The sequence below is a fragment of the Ruditapes philippinarum genome, unplaced genomic scaffold (assembly GCF_026571515.1).
Source record: "Ruditapes philippinarum isolate M1 unplaced genomic scaffold, ASM2657151v2 ctg10777_1_1_1_1, whole genome shotgun sequence".
Lineage (NCBI taxonomy): Eukaryota > Metazoa > Mollusca > Bivalvia > Venerida > Veneridae > Ruditapes > Ruditapes philippinarum.
In genome coordinates, this window is record NW_026863502.1 from 1 (window position 1) to 25815 (window position 25815).

At 33.0% G+C, this 25815-nt stretch overlaps 1 protein-coding gene across 2 annotated transcripts; it reads right to left on the reverse strand.

The window, feature by feature from the left end:
* Positions 1 to 5685: 5685 nt before the first annotated feature.
* On the reverse strand, positions 5686 to 25004 carry LOC132722247 (neuroendocrine convertase 1-like). Of its 2 annotated transcripts, none has more exons than XM_060706703.1 (6): positions 24691 to 25004; positions 21365 to 21560; positions 8027 to 8128; positions 7066 to 7260; positions 6434 to 6580; positions 5686 to 5844 (listed from the first exon to the last, which is right to left on the reverse strand). In XM_060706703.1, the coding sequence occupies exons 2-6, from the start codon at positions 21551 to 21553 to the stop codon at positions 5710 to 5712; spliced, it is 768 nt and encodes a 255-aa protein (XP_060562686.1). In that variant the 5' UTR covers positions 21554 to 21560; positions 24691 to 25004; the 3' UTR covers positions 5686 to 5709. The 2 variants fall into 2 exon arrangements, with proteins under 2 accessions (XP_060562686.1, XP_060562685.1); XM_060706702.1 differs by lacking the exon at positions 24691 to 25004 and adding an exon at positions 24378 to 24524.
* Positions 25005 to 25815: the final 811 nt, after the last annotated feature.

Genomic DNA, 25815 nt, shown 5'->3' on the forward strand with positions numbered 1-25815 from the left:
GAAAAAATGTGACCGCTAAAGTGTTAACAAGGTTTTTCTATTTATAGCTCCGGTGACCTAGTTTTTCATCCGAGATGACCCATATTCGAACTCATCTGAGCTATTATCTAAACAAGCATCCTGACAAAGTTTGATGATGATTGGGTCAAAAATGTGACCACTAGAGTGTTCACAAGGTTTTTTCTATTTTTAGCTCCTGTGACCTAGTTTTTCATCAGAGATGACCCATGTTCGAACTCATCCAAGCAATTGACTAGACAAGCATTCTGACCAAGTTTGATGATGATTGGTTCAAAAATGTGACCACTAGAGTGTTCACAAGGTTTTTCTATTTATAGCTCCTGTGACCTACTTTTTCATCCGAGATGACCCATGTTCGAACTCATCCGAGCTATCACCTAGACAAACATCCTGACCAAGTTTGATGATGATTGGGTCAAAAATGTGACCTCTAGAGTGTTCACAAGGTTTTTCTATTTTTAGCTCTTGTGACCTAGTTTTTCATCCGAGATGACCCATGTTCGAACTCATCCGAGCTTTCAACTAGATAAGCATCCTGACCAAGTTTGATGATGATTGAGGCAAAAATGCGACCGCTAGAGTGTTCACAAGGAAATTGTGGACGGCCGGACGGACGACGGACGACGGACATTCACCGATCCTAAAAGCTCACCCTGAGCAAGCTCAGGTGAGCTAAAAAAAGTTGTTGAACACCTTAATTCAAGCTCAAATTGAATAGAAATGTAACAATATGTCTCATAATTATTATTTAGTTGTACACATTTAAAGATGAAAACTACTTGACAGATACAAGCATTGTAGCCTCTGATCCTCTTTCCTCAGGGCCAAGGCCGCCAAGGCTCACTGAAGTGAGGTTGCTAATCTCACCCCAATAAAGTTATGCAACAGACACAAATTAGTTAAGTTAAAATATGGTCTTAATTAAGTCAGTTTGTGTAATTGAAAGTCACCAATACAAATCTCAATATATGTATTTAGATACATGACAAATTATATCAGAAAGACATAAACAAGCATTTATGTACACATTTCCAATACCATATATTGTTAAATATTGTCACCATGCTGAACAAAAACACAAATATGCTAATCAAAAGTTATCATACATGACTGTTTATATACCTAAATGTTCATTCTAAAATCTTAATTTGAATATCATGAATAATAATAGCTGGCCTTTCAGCAATATAATAAACACTTTTCCATACAGTAAAAGAAAATGAAAACAAATGAATCGAAAAAACAACAAAAAAATCTGATAAACAACATAAAGGTGACATAAGCAACATAAATACAGTAACAACATTATAAGCCATCAGTTTGAATGTTTGTCTGTACACCAATTTTATGCTTCATGTCAAAATGCTCATTTCACTCAAAAGTAAATATAAAAGTCTCCCACAATGCAACACAGACAGAAGAAATATTTATGATATATATCAAAATCCATGACACACTTAAGATTTTCGATCTGCTAGAATCCATTATTACTAAATTCTAAACAATCATAATTTATTAATTAATTCCATACTTATCATAGTTTATTTTGGAAAAAGAAGGTTTTAGAATAAGGAAACATAACTATTTCATTGTGACCCCTTAATGACATCTCTTCAATAAAAATATTTGCTTTTTTGCTTTATTATCTTTAACTATTTAAGATACAGCTTAATTTCTTTAAGTATTTGGAATGCCTTATCAGTTAGGGATTGAAAAGTCATGTTACAAGAGCTGTCAGAGGAGAAAGCACACTATTGGACACAGTAGAGGAAGGCCAAACTATGAAAAAGAAAATTATAATATAAATATATTTCTGTATTGGTATCAGTTTAGTAAGCACTCAAATGTTCAACATTTTTACAACACATAAAACATGTGTCAAAATTACACCTCATTTTACATAATGTTGGTTTTACAAATTTAATTTAGAAAAATGCATTGGCCATAGTACATTTTTTTTTTTTCATTTTTATTTTGACAAATTTACCATACAGTTTTTTAGAATGAAAGTAAAGTTAATAAAGTTAATATTGTCATAGATTTTGCTATACAAATAATAACATATAGGTGCAATGACCACATTCAATACCTTACCACATACAATATTACCTTTATAACTCCAGTAGTGACTATAGCTGCAGTATACAGTAATTATATTGATTTATTTACAGGACAGGTATTAAGACACCAATTCTTGTATCATTAAATAGTAAAGTAAACTGAACCATATTTTCATGTCACATAATTATAAATGGTTGAGAATATGTTTGAAAAAAAATCATTCATGAATATCAAAACAAGCAGGTCAGTATATGTTGTATATTGATGTAAATATCATGGTGCCTAAGACAGGCTTTTATTTGTTGTTTATTGTATATTTTTAGTTATATAGATGTCTGACATGTTATATGGCTTACTATAAATGGTTGTAGTTATACATGGACAATATAACATATCAGGCATGTTATATGGCTTGGTATAAATGGTTGTAGTTATACATGGACAATATAACATATCAGACATGTTATATGGCTTGGTATAAATGGTTTAGTTATACATGGACAATATAACATATCAGGCATGTTATATGGCTTGGTATAAATGGTTGTAGTTATACATGGACAATATTACATACCAGACATGTTATATGGCTTGGTAAAAATGATTGTAGTTATACATGGACAATATAACATATCAGGCATGTTATATGGCTTGGTATAAATGGTTGTAGTTATACATGGACAATATAACATATCAGACATGTTATATGGCTTGGTATAAATGGTTGTAGTTATCCATGGACAATATAACATATCAGACATGTTATATGGCTTGGTATAAATGGTTGTAGTTATCCATGGACAATATAACATATCAGACATGTTATATGGCTTGGTATAAATGGTTGTAGTTATACATGGACAATATAACATATCAGACAGACCTTTATAATGAATTTTTAATACAACAATTACTTTATATGAAGACAAACAAAAATTACTTCACAGCTATGTGCATGTATAAACATAATTAGTACTTATTTTTGCCAGGACTTTTTTCCTGCTATTTCAGTAGAATCAATACCACTGCAGATTTAAATCCAGAAGAAATTTAATCCATTATGTCTGTATTTGGCTTTATATTTGCCTATTATTTTCTACTGAGAGCTTTACAATAATACATTGCCATATTGTGTAATCTGCTATGTACTTTCATATACATGTAGCGGTATTAATCACGGCTTGAAGAGAATTTATAAATAATTATTGCTATGATAACAAATCATATACAAATATGGACTTTTTACCTGTTGAATATGATGTGATATGTACTGAAAAAATTGATATTGACCGAGGCGATAGCCAAGGTCAATATTAATTTTTCAGTACATATCACATCATATTCAACAGCTAAAAAGTACATATCTGTTTTATTATATAATTTATAAATAGCTTTTATATGGCTTATCAAATTTGCAATTGCATACGACGGAAATCATTATTTTTTAGCTTGTCTACTTTTTGGCACTTTCTTTTTATTGAGTGCATTGGCACGCTAATTCGTATTGTTCTTTTAAGTGTTAATACGGTTTCATTGAAATTGCATTAGTGGTATAAGAGAAGTAGTCCGGACAAACTTTAAAAATAAAAATTATTAAAGGGCCATAACTCTGACAAAAATCATTGAACCGGAAAATGCTGACATTATGCACAACTAGACTTGGTACTGATCATTCCTGTAAAGTTTGGATGAAATTGCACCAGTAGTTTATGAGGAGCCGTCCGGACAAGCTTTTGTGTATCTGGCAACACACAGAAAAAAACATCTTTTAATCAAAGGGCAATAACTCGGCCAAAAATCATTCAACCAGAAAACCCGTGCAATATGCGCAAGAACTTGAGCTACAGATCAATAGTGTAAAGTTTCATTGAAATTGCATTAGTGGTATAAGAGAAGAAGTCCGGACAAACTTAAAAAATAAAAATTATTAAAGGGCCATAACTCTGACAAAAATCATTGAACCGGAAAATGCTGACAATATGCACAACTAGACTTGGTACTGATCATTCCTGTAAAGTTTGGATGAAATTGCACCAGAAGTTTATGAGGAGTAGTCCGGACAAGTTTTGTGACGGACGGACGGACGGACGGACAGACAGACAGACGGACAGACAGACGACGGAGAAGTGATCCCTATATGCCGAGGTCAATATTAATTTTTCAGAATCTGTTATATTATATAATTTATAAATAGCTTTTATATGGCTTATAAAATTTGCAATTGCATACAACGGAAATCATTATTTTTTAGCTTGTCTACTTTTTGGCACTTTCTTTTTAGTGAGTGCATTGGCACGCTAATTCGTATTGTTCTTTTAAGTGTTAATACGGTAACTTAAATAGACTAATTTGACTCTTATTTACGAGTCACTCAACGTTTTTTTCTGAATAATAACAACAAACTTGGCGTAACGTGACGTCATAGTCTCGCGTCATTCGGGGGATTTCCAGAAAATCTATTTTTAGAAGAAACAAGAGCGATCAGTAATCACATGTGTCGCCTCATGATGGCCAATTTCATGTTGTGACAGACGGACAGACAGATGGACAGTGCTCAACTAGATTTGATACTGATCATTCCTGTAAAGTTTGGATGAAATTGCACCAGAAGTTTATGAGGAATAGTCCGGACAAGCTTTTGTGTGTCTGGCAACACACAGAAAAAACACCTTTTTATCAAAGGGCGATAACTCGGCTAAAGATCATTCAACCGGAAAACCCGTGCAATATGCGCAAGGACTTGAGCTACAGATAAATCCTGTAAAGTTTCATTGAAATTGCATTAGTGGTATAAGAGAAGTAGTCCAGACAAACTTTAAAAATAAAAATTATTAAAGGGCCATAACTCTGACAAAAATCATTGAACCAGAAAATGCTGACAATATGCACAACTAGACTTGGTACTGATCATTCCTGTAAAGTTTGGATGAAATTGCACCAGTAGTTTATGAGGAGTAGTCCGGACAAGCTTTTGTGACAGACGGACGAACGGACAGACAGACGGACAGACAGACGACGGAGAAGTGATCCCTATATGTCGCCACTACTCCGTAGAGGCGACATAAAAACGGTGAACATACTCTGAAAATCTATTTTTAGGGAAAAAAACAGTGAATTTACTGATATTGACCTGTTATTTTTTACAAAAAATTGCTTGTTAGCCAATCAGGGAAAGGCATTTCGAATCTATTTATACATTATATAATAATAGTGGTTATCTGTTAAATTTGAAGAACTGTCAAATAAATATGATATCAATCATTTTCTTCAAACCATGGACATAGAGCTGCAGAAATAAAACACATCAATGCAAGGTTCACATTGTAGAAGAAATAGGGAATGCAGGAATGTAAGACTACCTTGTTTTTACAAAAATTGAAAAATATTAAGTTAGCAGAAATAAGCACTTATAAGTTTGATTCTATAAACCTCGCAATTATTTAACAAACATCAATGTCAAATTTTTGAAAGTAGTATCATCAATATAATATATATCATGGTACCTCAAAGTTTGAATATCTATGTTTACACATAATAATGTGTACCCAGTATATTCCAAGGTCTGAATTTCTTTAAATTTTGTCAGAAATATTTACAATTTGATAATTTCAAATTGTGTTACCTCCCTTATCTCAAATTAAAAGTTAACAAAAACCCATACAAAAACAAGTACAAGTACCTATTTCCACGTCTGGATTTATCTGGTGCAGGATCATTATTTTTATCATGTTTGTCATTAAAATCAGCACTTGCCCTCTCATCCTGAAACAGGAGAAATATGATAAAATACAAATGAAATTTTAATAAATGTAAAAGTACTTTTATCAGATAAGGACATATGGTTATAGTAAAGTAAAGTCACAGTATAATTTCAATCTGTTCCAGGACTTTACAGCAGCTGCTGTAAGTTAATTTAGACTAATGACTATAGGTGCTTTAACAATATGAATTTTTTTTGGGGTTATTTGTCACACCTACACAGTGTAATTCATATGGTGACTGAGCTTTTACCTTTGTGAATTATTTCTGGCAAAAATGGGCACCTGAGTAGAACCATAGAAGTTCCGTAACTATCTGGATAGTTTTCTTATTAGAAAGAATTCAAAGACACTGGCATGAATTGAAATGATCTTGATCCGCAGTGTCCAATAATCAAATTAATCTTTGTAAATAATTTAAAATAACAAAATGAACAATGAAAAGTGTCACCAAGGGTAATAGGTTTGGTGTCACAGAACACTGATATACACAAAATAATCATTTTCTTAACTTCTAATAACTAACAGAGGAGATTTGTGTACAAGTATCATTATTATACATGTAAACGTTGTTTAAAAAAAGATCTTCTCACATAGTTTCTACGTATATCAGGATGATTGTGATCTATTCCATCATCTAATATTGTAACAACTACCCCACGACCAGTGAAACCACTATTCCATGCTGGTATAACATTTATATCCATTCCCTCAGCACCTCCTGTTTGACCTGTATTGTCCTAAAAATGAATATAAAACATATCATCTCAAGAAATCTACTGCAAATTGTCTCAAATTAATATAAATGTATGTCCAGAAAAATTAAACTGGTGTCTTGATGACCATAACTCTCTAATGGTCATGACAATAGTGAATTTCCTTCTCATGTATGAATCAATGCAGTCTGCCTAGACACTGACTGGTACTGACTGTATTAGATATCATAACACCTCATTACAACAACAGACACATTAAAGAAAAATAAAGAAATAATAAAATTTGCATACTTCATGAAAAACAATTCTATTGTTTTTAGGCAATGCAACTGTTGTCATAGACATGCATCATGTTTAAAATATTTCACACTTTTGTCTATAAAAGCAAAAATTATTTCATATTCATTAGATATTTTTAATGTTGCCTAATTTTGATAAATTTCCATTATTATCGTGAATCATTTCATTTAAAAGTCTTGCTTTAATAAAAGTGGAAAAGGTTTACTTACCAAATACCACTGATCACTAAAGTATTGGTCATTAAACATCAATGAATTGCCATCTCTTGTATCAAATTTGTCACGAATACGGTAATACTGACTGTTGTCCTTGATGTCCTCGATGGGAAACTCCAGTTGTTTGTCATGCAGAATGTGTGATCGTTTTACCCTCTTAAGTGTAACTTGCTGTTCTGCAAACTTTACCTGTGTAGTAAAGAAATTAATACATAAAGTCATTCATGTCATCTTTATTTTTAATTTATTTACCCTTCAAGAGCAATAAAATTAGAAATGTGTCCATTAAACACAGATACCAACACATTTCGCTGTACATTGTCACAAAAATCACATCAAAATTAATAATGAGTAATTTTGCATCACATATGCTGATCCATATTCTATGTATATTATCTTGTACATATGCTGTACTCATGTTATATATATATATATATATATATATGTGTGTGTGTGTGTTTTAACTGAAACATGCTGCAATGTTTCATTCAACATAACTAGTTTTTAGCCTTTGTGGGTGCAGAGGAGAAGCTTCTTCTAAGTTTAACTATAAACATATATTAAATGAATCTTAGGGTTGTCAAAATTTGCACTGCCCAGGGTCATTAGTTTTCTTTTTATGTACAATGTATATAGTAAAAACTGAACCAACAAAGGCTACAGCCGAGATATTTGGCATCATGCATGCAGATGTTATGAACCGGTCACAAACTACAATGAACATACTTTTACACACAGACACACATCTACATGGGTAACACTTAATGGTCCCACACTGATGGAGCCATAACAGAAATAAAATGGTATGCATAATTGTCTTCATTTGGTCCTCTATCCAGATTCAAAATATCATAACTAAGCTTTTGTACTTTTTGAGTTATGGCTGAATCCATATTTCTTTGGTTGACCTATAACCCATTCTATTGAAACTGTTTGGGGGGATATTAGGACATACCCTTGAATCTTGAGTCAATCTTAAAACATAATCAACAGCACTTCTTTTTGATCTTCCACTAACTTCTGCATGTTCCAGGAGATACATATCTAGCTCTGGTATCTGGAAAAAACAACACAGTTTGTTTATATTCAAATCAGGTTACAGATTAAAAAAGGTTTGTAGGTAGTTAAAGAGATTTAGTCCTTGGTGTACATTGTACATATTATTTAACAAGCAAATTCGTTGAATTTATATCCCCTGCCGAGTACAGGTTATTATTAACACAACAACTGAAGACATAAGGCTTTATTTATATATTAATCATGCCATAAACAGTAATATTCTTTGAACTTGATAAATATTCAGGGCAATATTATTATACAGAGCCATAACTTTGTGTTAAATAGTAAAATCTGGAAATGCCAATGAGATGTATGCATTATTATTAATTCCAGCCATAACTAATCAAGGGCCATAAATCTGAGTTATAAGTATCTGACTGGATCAAGGCGACTATATGCAAATCTCCTCTTAGTATCCCATAAAGTTTCATCGAATTCCAGCCAGTAGTAGCAGAGATTAAGTAGCGAGGAAACAAATATTTTTCTATATGGATACTTCATAACTAATCAAGGGCCATAACTCTGAGTTAAAGTGTCTGACCGGAACAAGCCGACGATATGCGCATCTCCTCTTGGTATTGAAGGTTCCCATAAAGTTTCGTTGAATTCCAGCCAGTAGTTGCAGAGAAGTAGTGCGGAAACAATTTTTACTCTATATGCATACTACATAACTAATCAAGGGCCATAACTCTGAGTTAAAGGGTCTGACCGGAACAAGCCGACGATATGCGCATCTCCTCTTGATATTGATGATTCCCATAAAGTTTCGTTGAATTCCAGCCAGTAGTTGCAGAGAACTACTCCGGAAACGATTTTTACTCCATATGCATATTGCATAACTAATCAAGGGCCATAACTCTGAGTTAAAGTGTCTGACCCAAACAAGCCGACGATATGCGCATCTCCTCTTGGTATTGAAGGTTCCCATATAGTTTCGTTGAATTCCAGCCAGTAGTTGCAGAGAAATAGCGCGGAAACGATTTTTACTCTATATGCATACAACATAACTAATCAAGGGCCATAACTCTGAGTAAAAGGGTCGGACCGGAACAAGCCGACGATATGCGCATCTCCTCTTAATATGAATGATTCCCATATGCGCATCTCCTCTTGATATTAATGATTCCCATAAAGTTTCGTTGAATTCCAGCCAGTAGGTGCAGAGAACTACTCCGGAAACGAAATTCGGACAGACGGACATACCAATTTTTCAGGTTTATGAGCTAATTTTATTGTTTTTTCTATAGTTTCCTTACCGGCTAACTATTGTTTCCTTATGAGCAAACTATTATTTATAGAATGAAGTCCTTTGTTCTCTTTTGTCCAAGTGTACCGTTAGTTAGCTCATATACCTAAAATGTTTGTGCGGATGGACGGAAGGACGGACGGACAACGCCAAAACTATATCCCCTGCCCGATTCCATCGGCGGGGGATAATTAGAATTTAAAATTCAAAAGAGGAAACCCTGAAGTCACCTAACTTGACTTAAATGTAGGCAAAGTTTGATTGCCTTTTCATGGATGGAAGTGGTAAATGCACATTACAGTTTACTCCTTAAACACCGGTAATTAAGATAAGGAGAAAACTATATCTCCTTTAAACATTAGTTTATTTTTGAACAATTTTAGTCTTTGTTTTATTTTTAAATATCTTCAAAAAAATAACATACTTTTAAACTTAGGTCTTGTGTAATGATTTTTTTTAAGGATTAAATACATTTTGAGGTAAACCTAACTTCTTTACTACACCTAGATAGGGGTGTAAGCCCCATTTTCCTTGTGGTTGAGTATACATCTTTTAAGCACTGATTCTGTTGTTAGTTTGTGGAAAGTTTCTACCACAATCTAATAATTTTGGTGATAGAGTTGTGAACCTTGACATGCATGATCTCCATACAGCCATCAACCCATATTTTAAGTTTCATAAAAATATTTTCAGCACTTTTTACGTTATCATGAGATCCAGTTTTTGTGTTACATTTGCCATATATCATAATACTATTTGTTGCCATAGCAACAAAATTTTCCAACATAAGAAGAAAATAAAAAGATGTTTATTATCTCCAGACTGCCATCTACCCATATTGCAAGTTTCATAAAAATATTTTCAGTACCTTCTGTGTTATCACAGAATCCATTTTTGTGGACGGACAGACAAACAGAGGGTTTACCAAAAGGAGTCCCTAACGTTTCAATTGGTAGGGGACTGAAAAGAGAATTACACTTTAGGGCTAAATATCCACAAAAAATACCAACAAGAGCTGTCGGTAGGACAGCAACGCTCGACTATTCTTAGCGCTTGATAGTAAGGAAAGCCTTGATTAAAAGGTAAAATTTTCTAAGTAAAGAAAAAGGCAAAATTATTCTTTAAATCCATATTACAGTTATAGGCCTTGGAGAGAGTCCTATTATGCTCTCAAAGAAGAGTATAAAATTTCAACATGTTTCAAAGCCTAATGTCAATGAATTTTGAAAATATTTGAGGTATTACAAAAACTTTAACGTAAATTCTAAGTCTAACTAGAAATGTGTCCAAAGGACACTGATGCCCCTACACGCCACTGTTCTGTCAATCTTTTGACTCTAGGTCAAATATTTTTTGGACTACATGTGCCACAAGTTGAAAACTAAAAATCAACAAAGGGCAATAATTCTGTTAAATTTGGTCGCAGCAAAAATTCCTCCCTTTACTACCATCTACACATTAAGGCTGTTCATCCCTGGAAGTTTAAGCAAAATCTGCCATCCGGTTTAAGAGGAGTTGCGTTCACAAAATTTCTACATAGTATATAGTGAAAAAATCAACAAAGGGCCATAATTCTGTTAAATTTGGTCGCAGCAAAAATTCCTTCCTTTACTACCATCTACACATTAAGGTTGTTCATCCCTGGAAGTTTAAGCAAATCTGCCATCCGGTTTAAGAGGAGTTGCGTTCACAAAATTTCTACATAGTATATAGTGAAAAAATCAACAAAGGGCCATAATTCTGTTAAATTTGGTCGCAGCAAAAATTCCTTCCTTTACTACCATCTACACATTAAGGTTATTCATCCCTGGAAGTTTAAGCAAAATCTGCCATCTGGTTTAAAAGGAGTTGCATTCACAAAATTTCTACATAGTATATAGTGAAAAAATCAACAAAGGGCCATAATTCTGTTAAATTTGGTCGCAGCAAAAATTCCTCCCTTTACTACCATCTGCACATTAAGGTTGTTCATCCCTGGAAGTTTAAGCAAAATCTGCCATCTGGTTTAAGAGGAGTTGCGTTCACAAGATCTCGGGACGTACGGACGGACGGACGGACGGACAGACGGGCACTCAGACGGACAAGTGCAATGCTATATGCTCCCACTCTATGGGGGCATAAAAAGGGGCAAATGCTTGATAGAGTTACCTCCTCCTGTCTACATGTTGGGGTCATGATGGTGAATAAGTGTGCAAAGTTTCAAAGCCATATGTCTAAGGACTTTGAAAATATTTGAGATATTACAAAAACTTTAACGTAAATTCTAAGTCGAAAAAGGGGCATAATTCTGTCAAAATGCTTGATAGAGTTACCTCCTCCTGTCTACAGGTTTGGGTAATGATGGTGAACAAGTGTGCAAAGTTTCAAAGCCATATGTTAATGGACTTTGAAAATATTTAAACTATTACAAAAACCTAAACATAAGTGGTTACGCCGACACCGACGCTTGTGTGACTACAATAGCTCTACTTATTCTTATCGAATAGTCGAGCTAAAATGTGTCATCATATACAAAAATAGCTATTTATTAAGCAATAATAGGCACTTCATTGCCTGACCATTGCTGTAACAGAAAAATAATTATATTTCCCTGTGGTGCAGTTTTCTCTTTTTGTCATAAGTATGACAACTTGCCAGAAACCTAAGTTCATCCATGTCAGCATAGGCATTTAAAAGCCTTAAAGGCTTGCTTTTTCAAAACTTCTGACAATAGAAAATAAGGAGCCATTCATTTTTTTTTATCTTCTTCTGTTTAATAAAGGGCCATTGGTTCTTTATATTCTATTGTTAAGAAATTAACTCTTTGTTCTATTTGCAGTTAGATGTCCCCCTATTTATTTTCCTTAGTTAGGACAAACGACCATGTATATGCATATGGTTGTAAAAAATGTTCATCCATAGAACAGTATAAAAGCACAATACATTAGAACTTGAAATGAATATCAACAGCTTTCAAATAGCTAAATTAACTAACACCACACTGAATACCTAAGTGGAGTTGTCCATCATTTCAATCTGGAAAAACTATTCTTTTCATATATGTACAGACTAAATACCATGATAATGGATATGCTGGCTGATTTTGGTCTGCACTGAGCCTGTATGTACAGAATTTGTTGTCAACAGCAGTCTAAAGGTTAATTTTAAAGAATTATAGGAGAGTTATAGGATACAAGTCATGTGAAAATCAATATTGCCATAAAAATCTTATTACATTAACAAGTTCATAAATTGACATAGTGAATGTTTATACAACAGATCTTATAAAAGGCCTAATAAACACAAAACATTGTTAACACTGTAAAGGTTATAAATATGGCAACTTTCCAACTTCACTGGTTTTCTGTAATAAATCAGTAATTTAATTAAAATAGAAATTATTTCAATGTAAATTGGTTTAAGAACATTAAATGAGTGCATGGGAACACTAAATATGTAAAGTTTTTTTTTAAAAAACATGAAGATGGCAACATCTTTATTGATTCATCTGACTAGATTGGTACTGAGGTGCAAAATATAAAATTGATTGTGTTGGGCCTGTTTCAGAGGACAACATAAGGTGGAAAAAATGCTGTCAGATCAGGTAAACAAAGCATCAAGACAAACAAGTGAACTGGTAAACATAATACAGTGAAAACTCTGAAAACCGGACCCTCTGAAAACCGGAATCCTCTGAAAACCGGACCATTTTAAAAGTCCCGTATTTTCTCCTTATATGTTCATTGAAAAAAATCCTCTGAATACTGGAACCTCTGAATTCCGAAAACCGGACGCTTTTCTGTGGCTTCTAATGCTAAACATGCATAAAAAATCCTCTGAAAACCGGACAGCAATTTTAAGTGTCAACTTTCTGTGTATTTTAAAGTATATTAAAACATAATCTCAACAGGTGACATGTTCAATTACCAGTTAATGATCACCCTTTTTATCTATGCAGGTGTGAAAACACTTGTAAGTGTGTGTTAATTTCTTCATAGCTCTTTCATTATAATTGTGCCTTTCCCTGTATAGGTATGATTTTTCTAAATGTTTTTAATTTGTTGTGTGTTTTTTTCTTCTTTAAATATAAAATGTCTAAAAGAATTAGAAACTTTTGTAAAATGATTCCTGTTTTGCTAAAAATTTGATCTTTGTTTAGATATTTATTATATGCAAAAGTAGTAATACTAAATTCCATTAATTACAAATTTTAAAAGCCAATTAAAAAAAGATATATTTCAGACAATGTGTTGTTTAAATTTCTGATTTTCTGAATTATATTCATGGATTTGCATAATAAAATTACTTAAGACATTTATTGTTAAAAGAAATTAAAATATGACTTAGACAAAAATGTTAAAAAGTAAATACATGACTGTACATGACTGTACAAAATGTTTTAACAAAGTCATTATTCAAACACATCATAATTATCAATAAATGTATAAAACCTCTGAAAACCGGAATCCTCTGAAAACCGGACTTTTGGTCATGTCCGGAGAGGGTCCGGTTTTCAGAGTTTTTACTCTACATGTAAACATAGCAGCAAGACAAACAAGTGTGCAAGTAAACACAATACAGGTAAACATAGCATCAAGACAAACAAGTGAACAGGTAAACACAATACAGGTAAACATAGCAGCAAGACAAACAAGTGGACCGGTAAACACAATACAGGTAAACATAGCAGCAAGACAAACAATTGAACCAGTAAACACAATACAGGTAAACATAGCAGCAAGACAAACAAGTGGACCGGTAAACACAATACAGGTAAACATAGCAGCAAGACAAACAAGTGTGCCAGTAAACACAATACAGGTAAAGATAGCAGCAAGACATACAAGTGTACCGGTAAACACAATACAGGTAAACATAGCAGCAAGACAAACAATTGAACCAGTAAACACAATACAGGTAAACATAGAATCAAGACAAACAAGTGTACTGATAAACACAGTAAAGGTAAACATAGCATCCAGACAAACAAGTGTGCCAGTAAACGCAATACAGGTAAACATCAAGTAAACAAGTGGACCAGTAAACACAATACAGGTAAACATAGCATCAAGACAAACAAGTGTACCGGTAAATGCAATACAGGTAAACATAGCAGCAAAGCAAACAAGTGAACCAGTATACGCAATACAGTTTATCATAGCATCAAGACAAACAAGTGAACTGGTTAACACAATACAGGTTAACATAGCATCAATACAAACAAGTGAACCAGTATACGCAATAAAGTTATTCATAGCATCAAGACAAACAAGTGAACTTGTAAACATAATACAGGTAAACATAGCAGCAAGATAAACAAGTGTACCGGTAAATGCAATACAGGTAAACATAGCAGCAAGACAAAAAAGTGAACATGTAAATGCAATACAGGCATACATAGCATCAAGACAAACGAGTGAACTTGTAAACACAATACAGGTAAACATAGCAGCAAGACAAACAAGTGTAGCTGTAAACATGAAACAAGTAAATTTAAATTCAGTTTAAAGTGTTTGTGGGTAAAGAATTATTCAGCCGTATGATATGGTAGATGCTATCATGATATTATTATAAAACATCAAAATGTCAGGTTAAAAAAAATTAAACCAAACAGGATATACAATGTCTCTGTTTATTTTACACTGTTATAAAATCATATTGGTTGGAAATATTGATCTGATGCATTTGAATATACTTTTTGGTGGTAATTATAGGATTCCACAGTAAATCATATGAATTTTAATGTATAGAACAATGGGGGGGGGGGGTTGTAGGGTAGCCACCAATCAACACACTGACCACCTGTGACACCACTTGACCAATGAGGCCATAATCATAGATTACAGTATTGAATCATTAAAAACCAATTCCTTAACCATGATAAATTTGAAAACTAGCCAAATAGATAACTAACAGCTAGTAAACTTCCAGAAAATTTATCTGTCTATGTCTGATCAAGTGTAATGTTAACAAGATTTGTTCATTGTAAAGCACAATGCCTTCACCTCAAATATGTTAATAAGTAAACAAGTTTTATGATGAAATGATTGTAATACAATGTAAATATCTTAGCTAGAACTCCGCGAGTCGGATGTGTCGCCTTGTGAACAATATAGTTGTCACTTAAGCATTTTCTTCTTAAATGTAGGTTATTTATAAACACTGCTGAAGGACAATTACTTTAAAAAATAAGAAGTGCAGAGTACCAGTTCTTGTACACTGCACTTCTTCTTAATGAGATCTATCATCCTATGAAGATAATCAAGTCCATAGCTTTTATACTTTCGAAGAAATGGCCTGGACAAAAATAAAATATGAAAATCAACAAAGGGTAATAACTCAAAAAATAATAAATGCAGTGTACCTGTTCTTGTGCACTGCTCTTCTTCTTTATGAGATCTATCATCCTATGAAGTTTCAAGCCCAAAGTTTTTATAAATCATGAGAAATGGCCCGGACCAAAATAAAGTATAAAAATCAACAAAGGGCAATAATTAAAAAAATAAGAAATGCAGAGTACCAATTCTTGTACACTGCACTTTTTCATCCTATGATGTTTCAAGCCCAAAGCTTTTATAGTTGAAGAGAAATGGCCAGGACAAAAATAAAGTATAAAAATTAACAAAGGGCAATAACTCAAAAAATAATAAATGCAGTGTACCTGTTCTTGTGCACTGCTCTTCTTCTTTATGAGATCTATCATCCTATGAAGTTTCAAGCCCAAAGTTTTTATAAATCATGAGAAATGGCCCGGACAAAAATAAAGTATGAAAATCAACAAAGGGCAATAATTCAAAAAATAAGAAATGCAGAGTACCAATTCTTGTATACTGCACTTCTTCTTAATGAGATCTATCATCCTATGAAGTTTCAAGCCCAAAGCTTTTATAAATCATGAGAAATGGCCCGGACAAAAATAAAGTATGAAAATCAACAAAGGGCAATAATTAAAAAAATAAGAAATGCAGAGTACCAATTCTTGTGCCCTGCACTCCTTCTTAATGAGATCTATCATCCTCTGAAGTTTCAAGTCCATAGCTTTTATAGTTAAAGAGAAATGGCCCGAACAAAATTAAAGTATAAAAATTAACAAAAGGCAATAACTCGAAAAATTAAGAAGTTCAGAGTACCCGTCCTTGTGCAATGCACCTGTGGTTATTAAAAGAAGCCTGCATACAAAGTTTCAAGTCAATCCGACTTATAGTGACTGTGTTATGCTCCGGACAACCTTAAGGGGACACCGACAACAACGCTGACGTAGCTGACAAAAGTATCCCTATATGTCGCCTTTTCAAGGCAACTCAAAAACCATGGAGTACCGGTTTTAGTCCACTGCACTTCATCTCGATGAGACCTATCATCCTATGAAGTTTCATGTCCAAAGCTTTTATAGTTTAGGAGAAATGGCACGGACAAAAATAAAGTATGAAAATTAAACAAGAGGGCTATGATGGCCCTGAGGTCGCTCACCTGTATATAGCCCCCACCCCCACACACACACCCATAAGAAGATGTTTCATGCTAAACATCCAAGCTCTAGCTCATTGGGCTTTTTAAAAGATTTTTTAAAGTTTTTACTATACACATATAGTTAAAAACAATGACACCCCTGGGGCGGGGCCAGTTTTGACCTCAGGGCTTTTATTTGAACAAACTTTGTAGACACTTACTAGAAGATGTTTCATGCTTAATATCTAAACTCTAGCTATTTGGGTTTTTTCAAAGAAGATTTTAAGTTTTTGCTATACACATATAAGGAAAATCAATGACCCCCGGGGCGGGGCCAATTTTGACCCCAGTTCTTTTATTTGAACAAACTTTGTAGACACTCACTAGAAGATGTTTCATGCTTAATATCTAATCTCTAGCTCTTTGAGTTCTTTAAAAGAAGATTTTTTAAGTTTTTACTATACGCATATAGGAAAAATCAATGACCCCCTGGGGCGGGGCCAATTTTGACCCCAGGGCTTTTATTTGAACAAACTTGGTAGACACCCATAAGAACATGTTTCATGCTAAACATCTAAGCTCTAGCTCAATGGGCTTTTTAAAAGAAGATTTTTTTAAAGTTTTTACTATACACATATAGTTAAAAACAATGACACCCCTGGGGCTGGGCCAGTTTTGACCCCAGGGCTTTTATTTGAACAAACTTTGTAGACACTTACTAGACGATGTTTCATGCTTAATATCTAAACTCTAGCTATTTGGGTTTTTTCAAAGAAGATTTTAAGTTTTTGCTATACACATATAAGGAAAATCAATGATCCCCGGGGCGGGGCCAATTTTGACCCCAGTTCTTTTATTTGAACAAACTTTGTAGACACTCACTAGAAGATGTTTCATGCTTAATATCTAAACTCTAGCTATTTGGGTTTTTTCAAAGAACATTTTTTAAGTTTTTGCTATACACATATAAGGAAAATCAATGACCCTCGGGGCGGGGCCAATATTGACCCCAGGGCTTTTATTTGAACAAACTTGATAGACACCTATTAGAACATGTTTGATGCTAAATATCTTAGCTCTAGCTCTATGAGTTCTTTAAAAAAAGATTTTTTAAGTTTTTACTATATGCATATAGGGAAAATCAATGACCCCCTGGGGCAGGGCCAATTATGACCCCAGGGCTTTTATTTGAACAAACTTGGTAGACACTCATTAGAACATGTTTCATGCTAAATATCTTAGCTCTAGCTCTTTGGGTTCTTTAAAAGAAGATTTTTTAAGTTTTTACTATATGCAAATAGGGAAAATCAATGACCCCCTGGGGCGGGACCAATTTTGACCCCAGGGCTTTTATTTGAACAAACTTGGTAGACACTAACTAGAAGATGTTTCATGACAAATATCTAAGCTCCAGCTCTTAGGGTTTTTTAAAAGAAGATATTTCAAGTTTTTTCTTTTGGTTGCCATGGCAACCAGAGTTCTGCATGGAATTAAATTTTTTGAACATTTTTAAAGGTGACCACCAAAGGAACATTCCTGTGAAGTTTGGGTGAAATTGGCCTAGTGGTTTATGAGGAGATGTCATTTAAAGTAAAAGTTTACGGATGCCGGACGGACGCCGGACGAAAAGCGATCACAAAAGCTCACCCTGTCACTTTGTGACAGGTGAGCTAAAAAGGGCAATAAGAGCAGCAGTTTCTGTGCACTGCACTTCTTATCAACCTCAAGTTTCAAGTCTATCTCTTTTATAATTTATGAGAAATGCCCTGGACAAAAATAAAATATGAAAATTAATAAAGGGTAATAACTCAAAACATAAGAAATGCAGAGTACTGGTTCTTGTGCACTGCACTTTTTCTTAATGAGATCTATCATCCTTTGAAGTTTCATGTCCATAGCTTTTATACTTTAGGAAAAATGGCCTGCACAAAAATAAAATATGAAAATTAACAAAGGGAAATAACTCAAAAAATAAGAAATGCAGAGTACCGGTTCTTTTGCACTGCACTTCTTCTTCATGACATATACCATCCTATGAAGTTTCATGTCCATAGCTTTTATACATTTGGAGAAATGGCCTGGACAAAAGTACAGTATGAAACTTAACAAAGGGCAATAACTTGAAAAATAAGAAATGCAGAGTACCAGTTCTTGTGCATTGCACTTCTTCTTAATTATTGAAAAAATATCCAAGTTCAAGAGGGGAATAATTCTGGAAATATGTCTTAAGATGAGATATGAATCTTGTCATACTTGATGCAGATGATCAGATAAGGAACATATATTTGAAGTTTAAAGTAGATACCTTAAGAAATAAAGAAGTTATAGTAAAAACATAACATTTTATTAAGGAAAATTTCAAGTTCAAGGGGAGATTATTCTGAAAATATTACTTCTAGAGTTATGAATCTTGTCAATTATGATGCGTTTGATGACATCAATCAAATCATAATTGACAAGGTTCATCATGATGAAGAATACATATTAGAAGTTTGAAGTAGATACCTTTAAATAGGATATAAAAAAGTTGTAGTAAAAACCATTTGCTCTCCATATACTTTAATAGTCAAGATAAAATGGGAACATTTGGGACATAATGGGACAGCACTGACTCTACATATGATTCTCATGTTTAATGGCAGATATTTTCAGTATATTATAAAAAATATTTGAGTGTCTGAATGCACAATAATGCCACAAAATGCACCAGATTGGATCATTATACATTGTACACCTTCATTTTCCAAGTTTTATGCGGAAATCCTCAGTACCTCATGTACCATAACCCCAAACACACAGCTTTGTGCAACTGCATGCAAAATCAACCACAATTACCATTGCAGCCTGAATCTGCCCCTGATATTAATTCAAAATCTCACAATTACAATTTATCTACTTAATTGTTTTCCACCCAATAAAAATTGTGAGATTATTAAACACTAATGTAAAGGTCCTGTATTCATATATAGGACAGTAGGATGGTATATATACGACAGTAGGATGGTATATATAGGACAGTAGGATGGTATATATAGGACAGTAGGATGGTATATATAGGACAGTAGGATGGTATATATAGGAAAGTAGGATGGTATATATAGGACTGTAGGATGGTATATATACGACAGTAGGATGGTATATATAGGACAGTAGGATGTTATATATAGGACAGTAGGATGGTATATATAGGACAGTAGGATGGTATATATATGACAGTAGGATGGTATATATACGACAGTAGGATGGTATTCAATTCCCATTTATATTGGCACCAAAATGAAAGCCACTAATTGACTATAAAGCACTGTGAGGATAGATGAATGTAAAAACTTACTGCCTCCCAATTCCCTAGCACTAGCAGCACAGGGGTTACAATTGAATAGTGCATTAATAATGTGGCTCTATTTGTCTCACTTCATTTTTTACACAAAATAACAAGCTAACATCCTGAAGCCAGGAGTGATGTTTGGTAAATAACATAATTTTAAGACCCTGCTTGTTTTTTTAAGACTGATATTTCTCATTCTGTAATACTGACACATTTCTGTCAAGTCATCAAAGTATACTCTGTTCCTATGATATCACGGGTTCTATGGCATCACAGTATTTACAGTTTCTTCCACTGCGAGTAAAAGAAACACATGCAGATGCTACTATCTTTAAAACTATCACACAACTATCACATAACATCTGCCTTAGTGAATAATGAAAATATTTGTGGTAAGAAAACTATTTTATGAAATCTTCATATTTGACTACTATTTCCCTTAATTGTTTTTAAACAGGCATGCAATTAAAATATGTTAAAATTCGATATATTGACTTATCACACACCCATGCAGATTTTGCAACTCTGTAAAAATGGTATTGCACGACCTTGCATATATTTTGATGTGACGTCATTAGCGTTATACAAACATAGTGTAAAGACGCACTAAATGTTAGCATTATACTATAGGCGCGTCAATGATAAATGACTTTTTTACACTTTAAACGGTCTATTTTTTTTGGGGGGGGGGTGAAAAATTGAATATTAAATTTGTGCAAGTTCATTACTTAATTTATTGAACTTGTTTAATAAAATAGTACAAGTATTATGCTTGCCAGAGGCTCACATAATATAATTTTATTCAACTTGTGCAATAAATTCAGTATTGAACTTACACTCATTCAATATCCTCTATATATCGGCTGTTTATATAGTTTGAAAAAAGTTAACTGTTGGAAATTTGTATCTTTCCTTACTTGCGTTTTTGGGGATAACCATAATACCATAGTAACCTCTTCTGAAATCATCCAAACTGGCAGACAATGATAATAGTTTAAAAATGACATTTTTAATTGGATCTTCTGAAATAAATTTGTGACAAACTGTTTTGCCTTTTGGAAAAAGTTCACTTACCAAATATTCACTTATCAAATAGAAGAAAAATCTCATTTGTGTATGATATTTATGTAAAAATTGATATTTTTCAATAAAAGTTAAGTACCATATCGATAGAACCCCTGGCTAGAAAATAAATTAATATACTACACAGAATTCAATCATTTATACCTTACCTTTTCAACAAGTTCAAATCCATTATCACGTGCTACATTTTGTGCAGTCTCCCAGCTGTCAGTTTGCACGAGAAATCTGTTTAAATAGTTTCCAGGCATCTGATTATCATATTCATCATCATTATAGGGCAGTCCTTCACTAACAGATAGACACATGCACAATGCCAACACCCATAGCTCCTTCCACATTATGTACCTGAACAATCGAGGAATACAAGTTCATATGGATATAGACTAAATCTGATGTAATCATGTGACAAAAACAGTGAGGTTCTACATATAATTATTAAATATAATGGGGAATTTTTAGAAATTGGGAAATACTGCCTAAATTACTTGCTGTAATGGTTGAAACTGAAATCAACATATATATAGAGGCTGTCCAGATTCAACGGCTATAATCACTTTCAGCAGAGGAATGGTTAAGAAAATGTATAACAACTGATCAATCTGTATATCGCCCATTCTCAATAAAATAAAGCATTTGAGGTTGAAAAATATTAAAAATTTGATGTTGTCATTGTGTCATTTTTTATCGCTGAAGTAAATGTTTAGGGTATTTTGCAAGTTTGCCAGAAATATTTTGAACAAGAAACTATGATATAACAGGATGGCATTTATTTCGGTAATGACACTGTATTTCTCCGGTAACGTAGATTTCAGATCTAATAATGTAACATATTGGCTGCATATTAATAACAAATGTCTGTAAAATATATCAAAATCTGTAAATTCTCTATCTAGAGGGACTTTCTAACCCAGGAAAATTCAAAGAAGTTGGGTAACCTTGCTAAATTTTGCTAATTTTCAGTCAATTTCTTCAAAGTTAAATATATTCGTAGAAAGCAAAAATAGTCAATTTTGAAAATGATTATTTTATGTCTTCATTCAAAGGATATTATCATATATAATATATGAGAGGTTCGAATGCAAACACAATTTTGTAATTAGCAATTTTTTCTCTCAAAATATTCAACTTTTCCACTTTCTTAATTATTTGGAAAATTTAGTACCAAACAGTTCGATATTTATCCCCATATAGGATGTCACGTATGTTTCATTTTATTCAAAATGCAAGTAAAGGTTGGGAAAACAATTTTTTTTTTTTTGTAAAATAATTTACATTTATGGATATTATTTTAACATTATTATATATAGAATGAAATACGGCCAGTAAGCTCTTTGCAGAAACGAATTAGTTGTTGCTGAGAGAACATCAATATCGTGTAATATATTTTTAACATTTCTGCTGGTACATCAACATATTATTAAACATATCTTTCCTTTGAAAAAAACAATTTTGTGTCTTCTTACATCTAATACAAGGTAACCGTTACTAAACAGGCATGCTAATCCCAACTTTATCTTTAATTTTCAAAAATTGTTGAATTGTAAGTTGGAGTAACGTATGTTTCACACTCGCTTATTTATGAACTTTATCACGGAATTTAAACTTACATGTAAAATCGACTTTTTTATTTAGGAATCAAATGCACATCATTCTATTGTCATAAAAATGCGATTTTATGTTTTTATATATGCATGTGTAAACAATATAAAGTCTGTTTGATAAAAGTAACGTTTGTTTCACTGTGGTTACTTAAACAAGTAAAAACACGACCAAAGTTAACAAAATTTACTTACTAATGTCAAATAGAAGTTAATGTTGATGATATACGTGCTTTCTGACTTCAATTTCCCTTTTGATAAACTTACTTTAAAAAGTTGATAACGTATGTTTCTGTAACGTATGTTTCATTTTTACATTGACAGTGGTTTAAAAATGACGCAAAACCGTTTAAACCGCCATAATTTGTGGTTAATATATAATATATTAAATAATGGTAACGTATGTTTCTTTTTAAAGTGCTGTTGAAAAGATTTGAATAAAAAATGAAAATTTCCGAAAATAGAATGATATTTGAGAGGCTGCAAGCTTATTTTTACTTATAATTATATATATGATGTATTATTAAGCATGCATCGATTCAATTATGTAATTTGGGTTTCACTTCTTATTGTTTTAGGTTTGTCACTATTTATTTATATGCATTTGGCGACATTTGATCAATCATTATACCAATGAGATTTTAACAGTCAAATATAATTTTTACCAATAATCAAAGTGCATATACACACAGCAATGACTAATTGCACATGTTTCGTTTATTCTGGAACTTATTTTTCTGAAACACAATTTCAAAGTTGAAAATTCTAGGTGGCGACAGTAACGTATGTTACATTTTTAGGGCATTAAATGGTACTTGTAAAAGAAAAATAACAGATAGAAATGTAAAACTGAGAGTGTCCCTATTAGACAAAGTGGCAGCCACCTTTCTAACGACATTTTGACCTCAAGAAAAACCTTCGTATAAGAGCTACCCAGTGGAACATCAAATGCTGTGTTTTATTGAGAATGCGCGATATAGAACCTCCATCAATCAGGCCATGGAAGTGCAGGCCTAGCTCTATGCTGATGGCAAAGGCTTATCACTTTGGATTGCAGCAATACTAAACAAAGTTTAATGAAACTATCTTTATTATTTTTTCTAGAGATATGAGTTTTTAAGTCATAAGCCTGATCGGGCATTTTCACCAGCCTGCTAAAGGCAAAAAAAAAAATTGAGCAAATCAAGTCACCATCGGGCATTTTCACCAGCCTGCTAAAGGCAAAAAAAAAAATTGAGCAAATCAAGTCACCTTGATTCAACACATTTGAGATTTAGACATATGGTGTGTATTCTAAAATGTCCTCTACTTAAATTTCATGGAGAGGACAAATGCTCTAGAGGCAAATTAAATTGTTAACTATATTTATTTTGAACTTTAAATGTTAACTTAATTAATTTGACCCTTATTTTCAGATATTTAATTTCCAATTCATAAGTACATGCTAATACATGTGAAGAAAAACTTTTATCAAATTTTGAAATATAATGAGAGGAAAATGATTTTCACTATCAAACTGTATTAATCCCAAATAACAGTAAAATATATGATGTATTGTCATTACCAGTTTGTCTCACTCAGCTCTCCTTTATTAATCAAATAATCAATACCAGTCCTTGTATATAATGCTGGAAGGTTGACCATTCTAATTCAACCATGACTTACACACTAAACTGTGTATATATTATGTTAATTTACACACCCGATACATGATGTCAATAAGATTTGCTTTGTGTATGCAAATATATATACATGTATACATAAAATCACAGCACAAAAAACAACAACAAAAAAACAAAGCAAAACATTACTAAAATCAAACTTTTCACATAAGACATTATTAAACAGTTAAACATAACCAAAAACTAAAACTTTACCTTTTTAAAATCTTAAACCCGTATCCTGTTTACCAATCCATATTTTCATCCACCTATAGGTACTCTCTATTTGAAATAGATAGATCAAATTAAATCCACTTAGCTACAACCCAACAACCTAAATCTGCTAGATTACTTTATAGCACGTCATTAAAACATTTGAGAACACACGTCATAGAATCTGACGCTGACTATTTTTATAAATTCGCCTTAACAAATTCGTGACAAGTTAAACTAAAATCCATTCAACTGATAATACAATGTGAAAATAATTGTAAAAACTTTCATTCAGGATATATTTAGCTTATGCTTTAAACGGTAGAGTAAATACACTATATATAAATGTATATAGTTACCTCCGGGTATAATAATGTTTACGTAGGAGGAATAATATGGTAAAAACAAACTTCCCATACTTGTTTTGGTTATTTAATTGCCTTACAAATATGTACCTTCATTGTTGCGCATAAAATTTAATTTGGAACATCTAGTACTAAATTCAACGGTTATATATCCTACAGCTCTATTTGATAACCACTTTTTTGTTTTAAACAAAGAAAACAAGAATATATAAACGCTGGATATTCATGTTAGTAAGAGCAAAGTGTAAAAAGTGCGATCAGTGATCACATGTGTCGCCTCATGATGGCCAATTTCATGTTGGGACAAGTTTTGTGACAGACGGACAGACAGACAGACAGTGCACAACTAGACTTGGTACTGATCATTCCTGTAAAGTTTGGATAAAATTGCACCAGTAGTTTTAGAGGAGTAGTCCGGACAAAGTTTTGTGTATCTGGCAACACACAGAAAAAAACACCTTTTTATCAAAGGGCCATAACTTGGCCAAAAATCATTCAATCGGAAAACCCGTGCAATATGCGCAAGGACTTGAGCTACAGATCAATCATTGAAATTGCATTAGTGGTATAAGAGAAGTAGTCCGGACAAACTTTAAAAATAAAAATTATTAAAGGGCCATAACTCTGACAAAAATCATTGAACCGGAAAATGCTGACAATATGCACAACTAGACTTGCTACTGATCATTCCTGTAAAGTTTGGATGAAATTGCACCTGTAGTTTATGAGGAGTAGTCCGGACAAGTTTTGTGATGGACGGACA

Excerpts from the sequence above, each read along its gene's own strand:
- LOC132722247 (XM_060706702.1), bottom strand. The coding sequence starts at position 24,457 with ATGGTCAACCTTCCAGCATTATATACAAGGACTGGTATTGATTATTTG. Across the intron at positions 7,261-8,026 it reads GATTGACTCAAGATTCAAGG|GTAAAGTTTGCAGAACAGCA; the intron begins GTATGTCCTAAT and ends TTTACTACACAG. Across the intron at positions 6,581-7,065 it reads TTAGTGATCAGTGGTATTTG|GACAATACAGGTCAAACAGG; the intron begins GTAAGTAAACCT and ends ATTCATTTTTAG.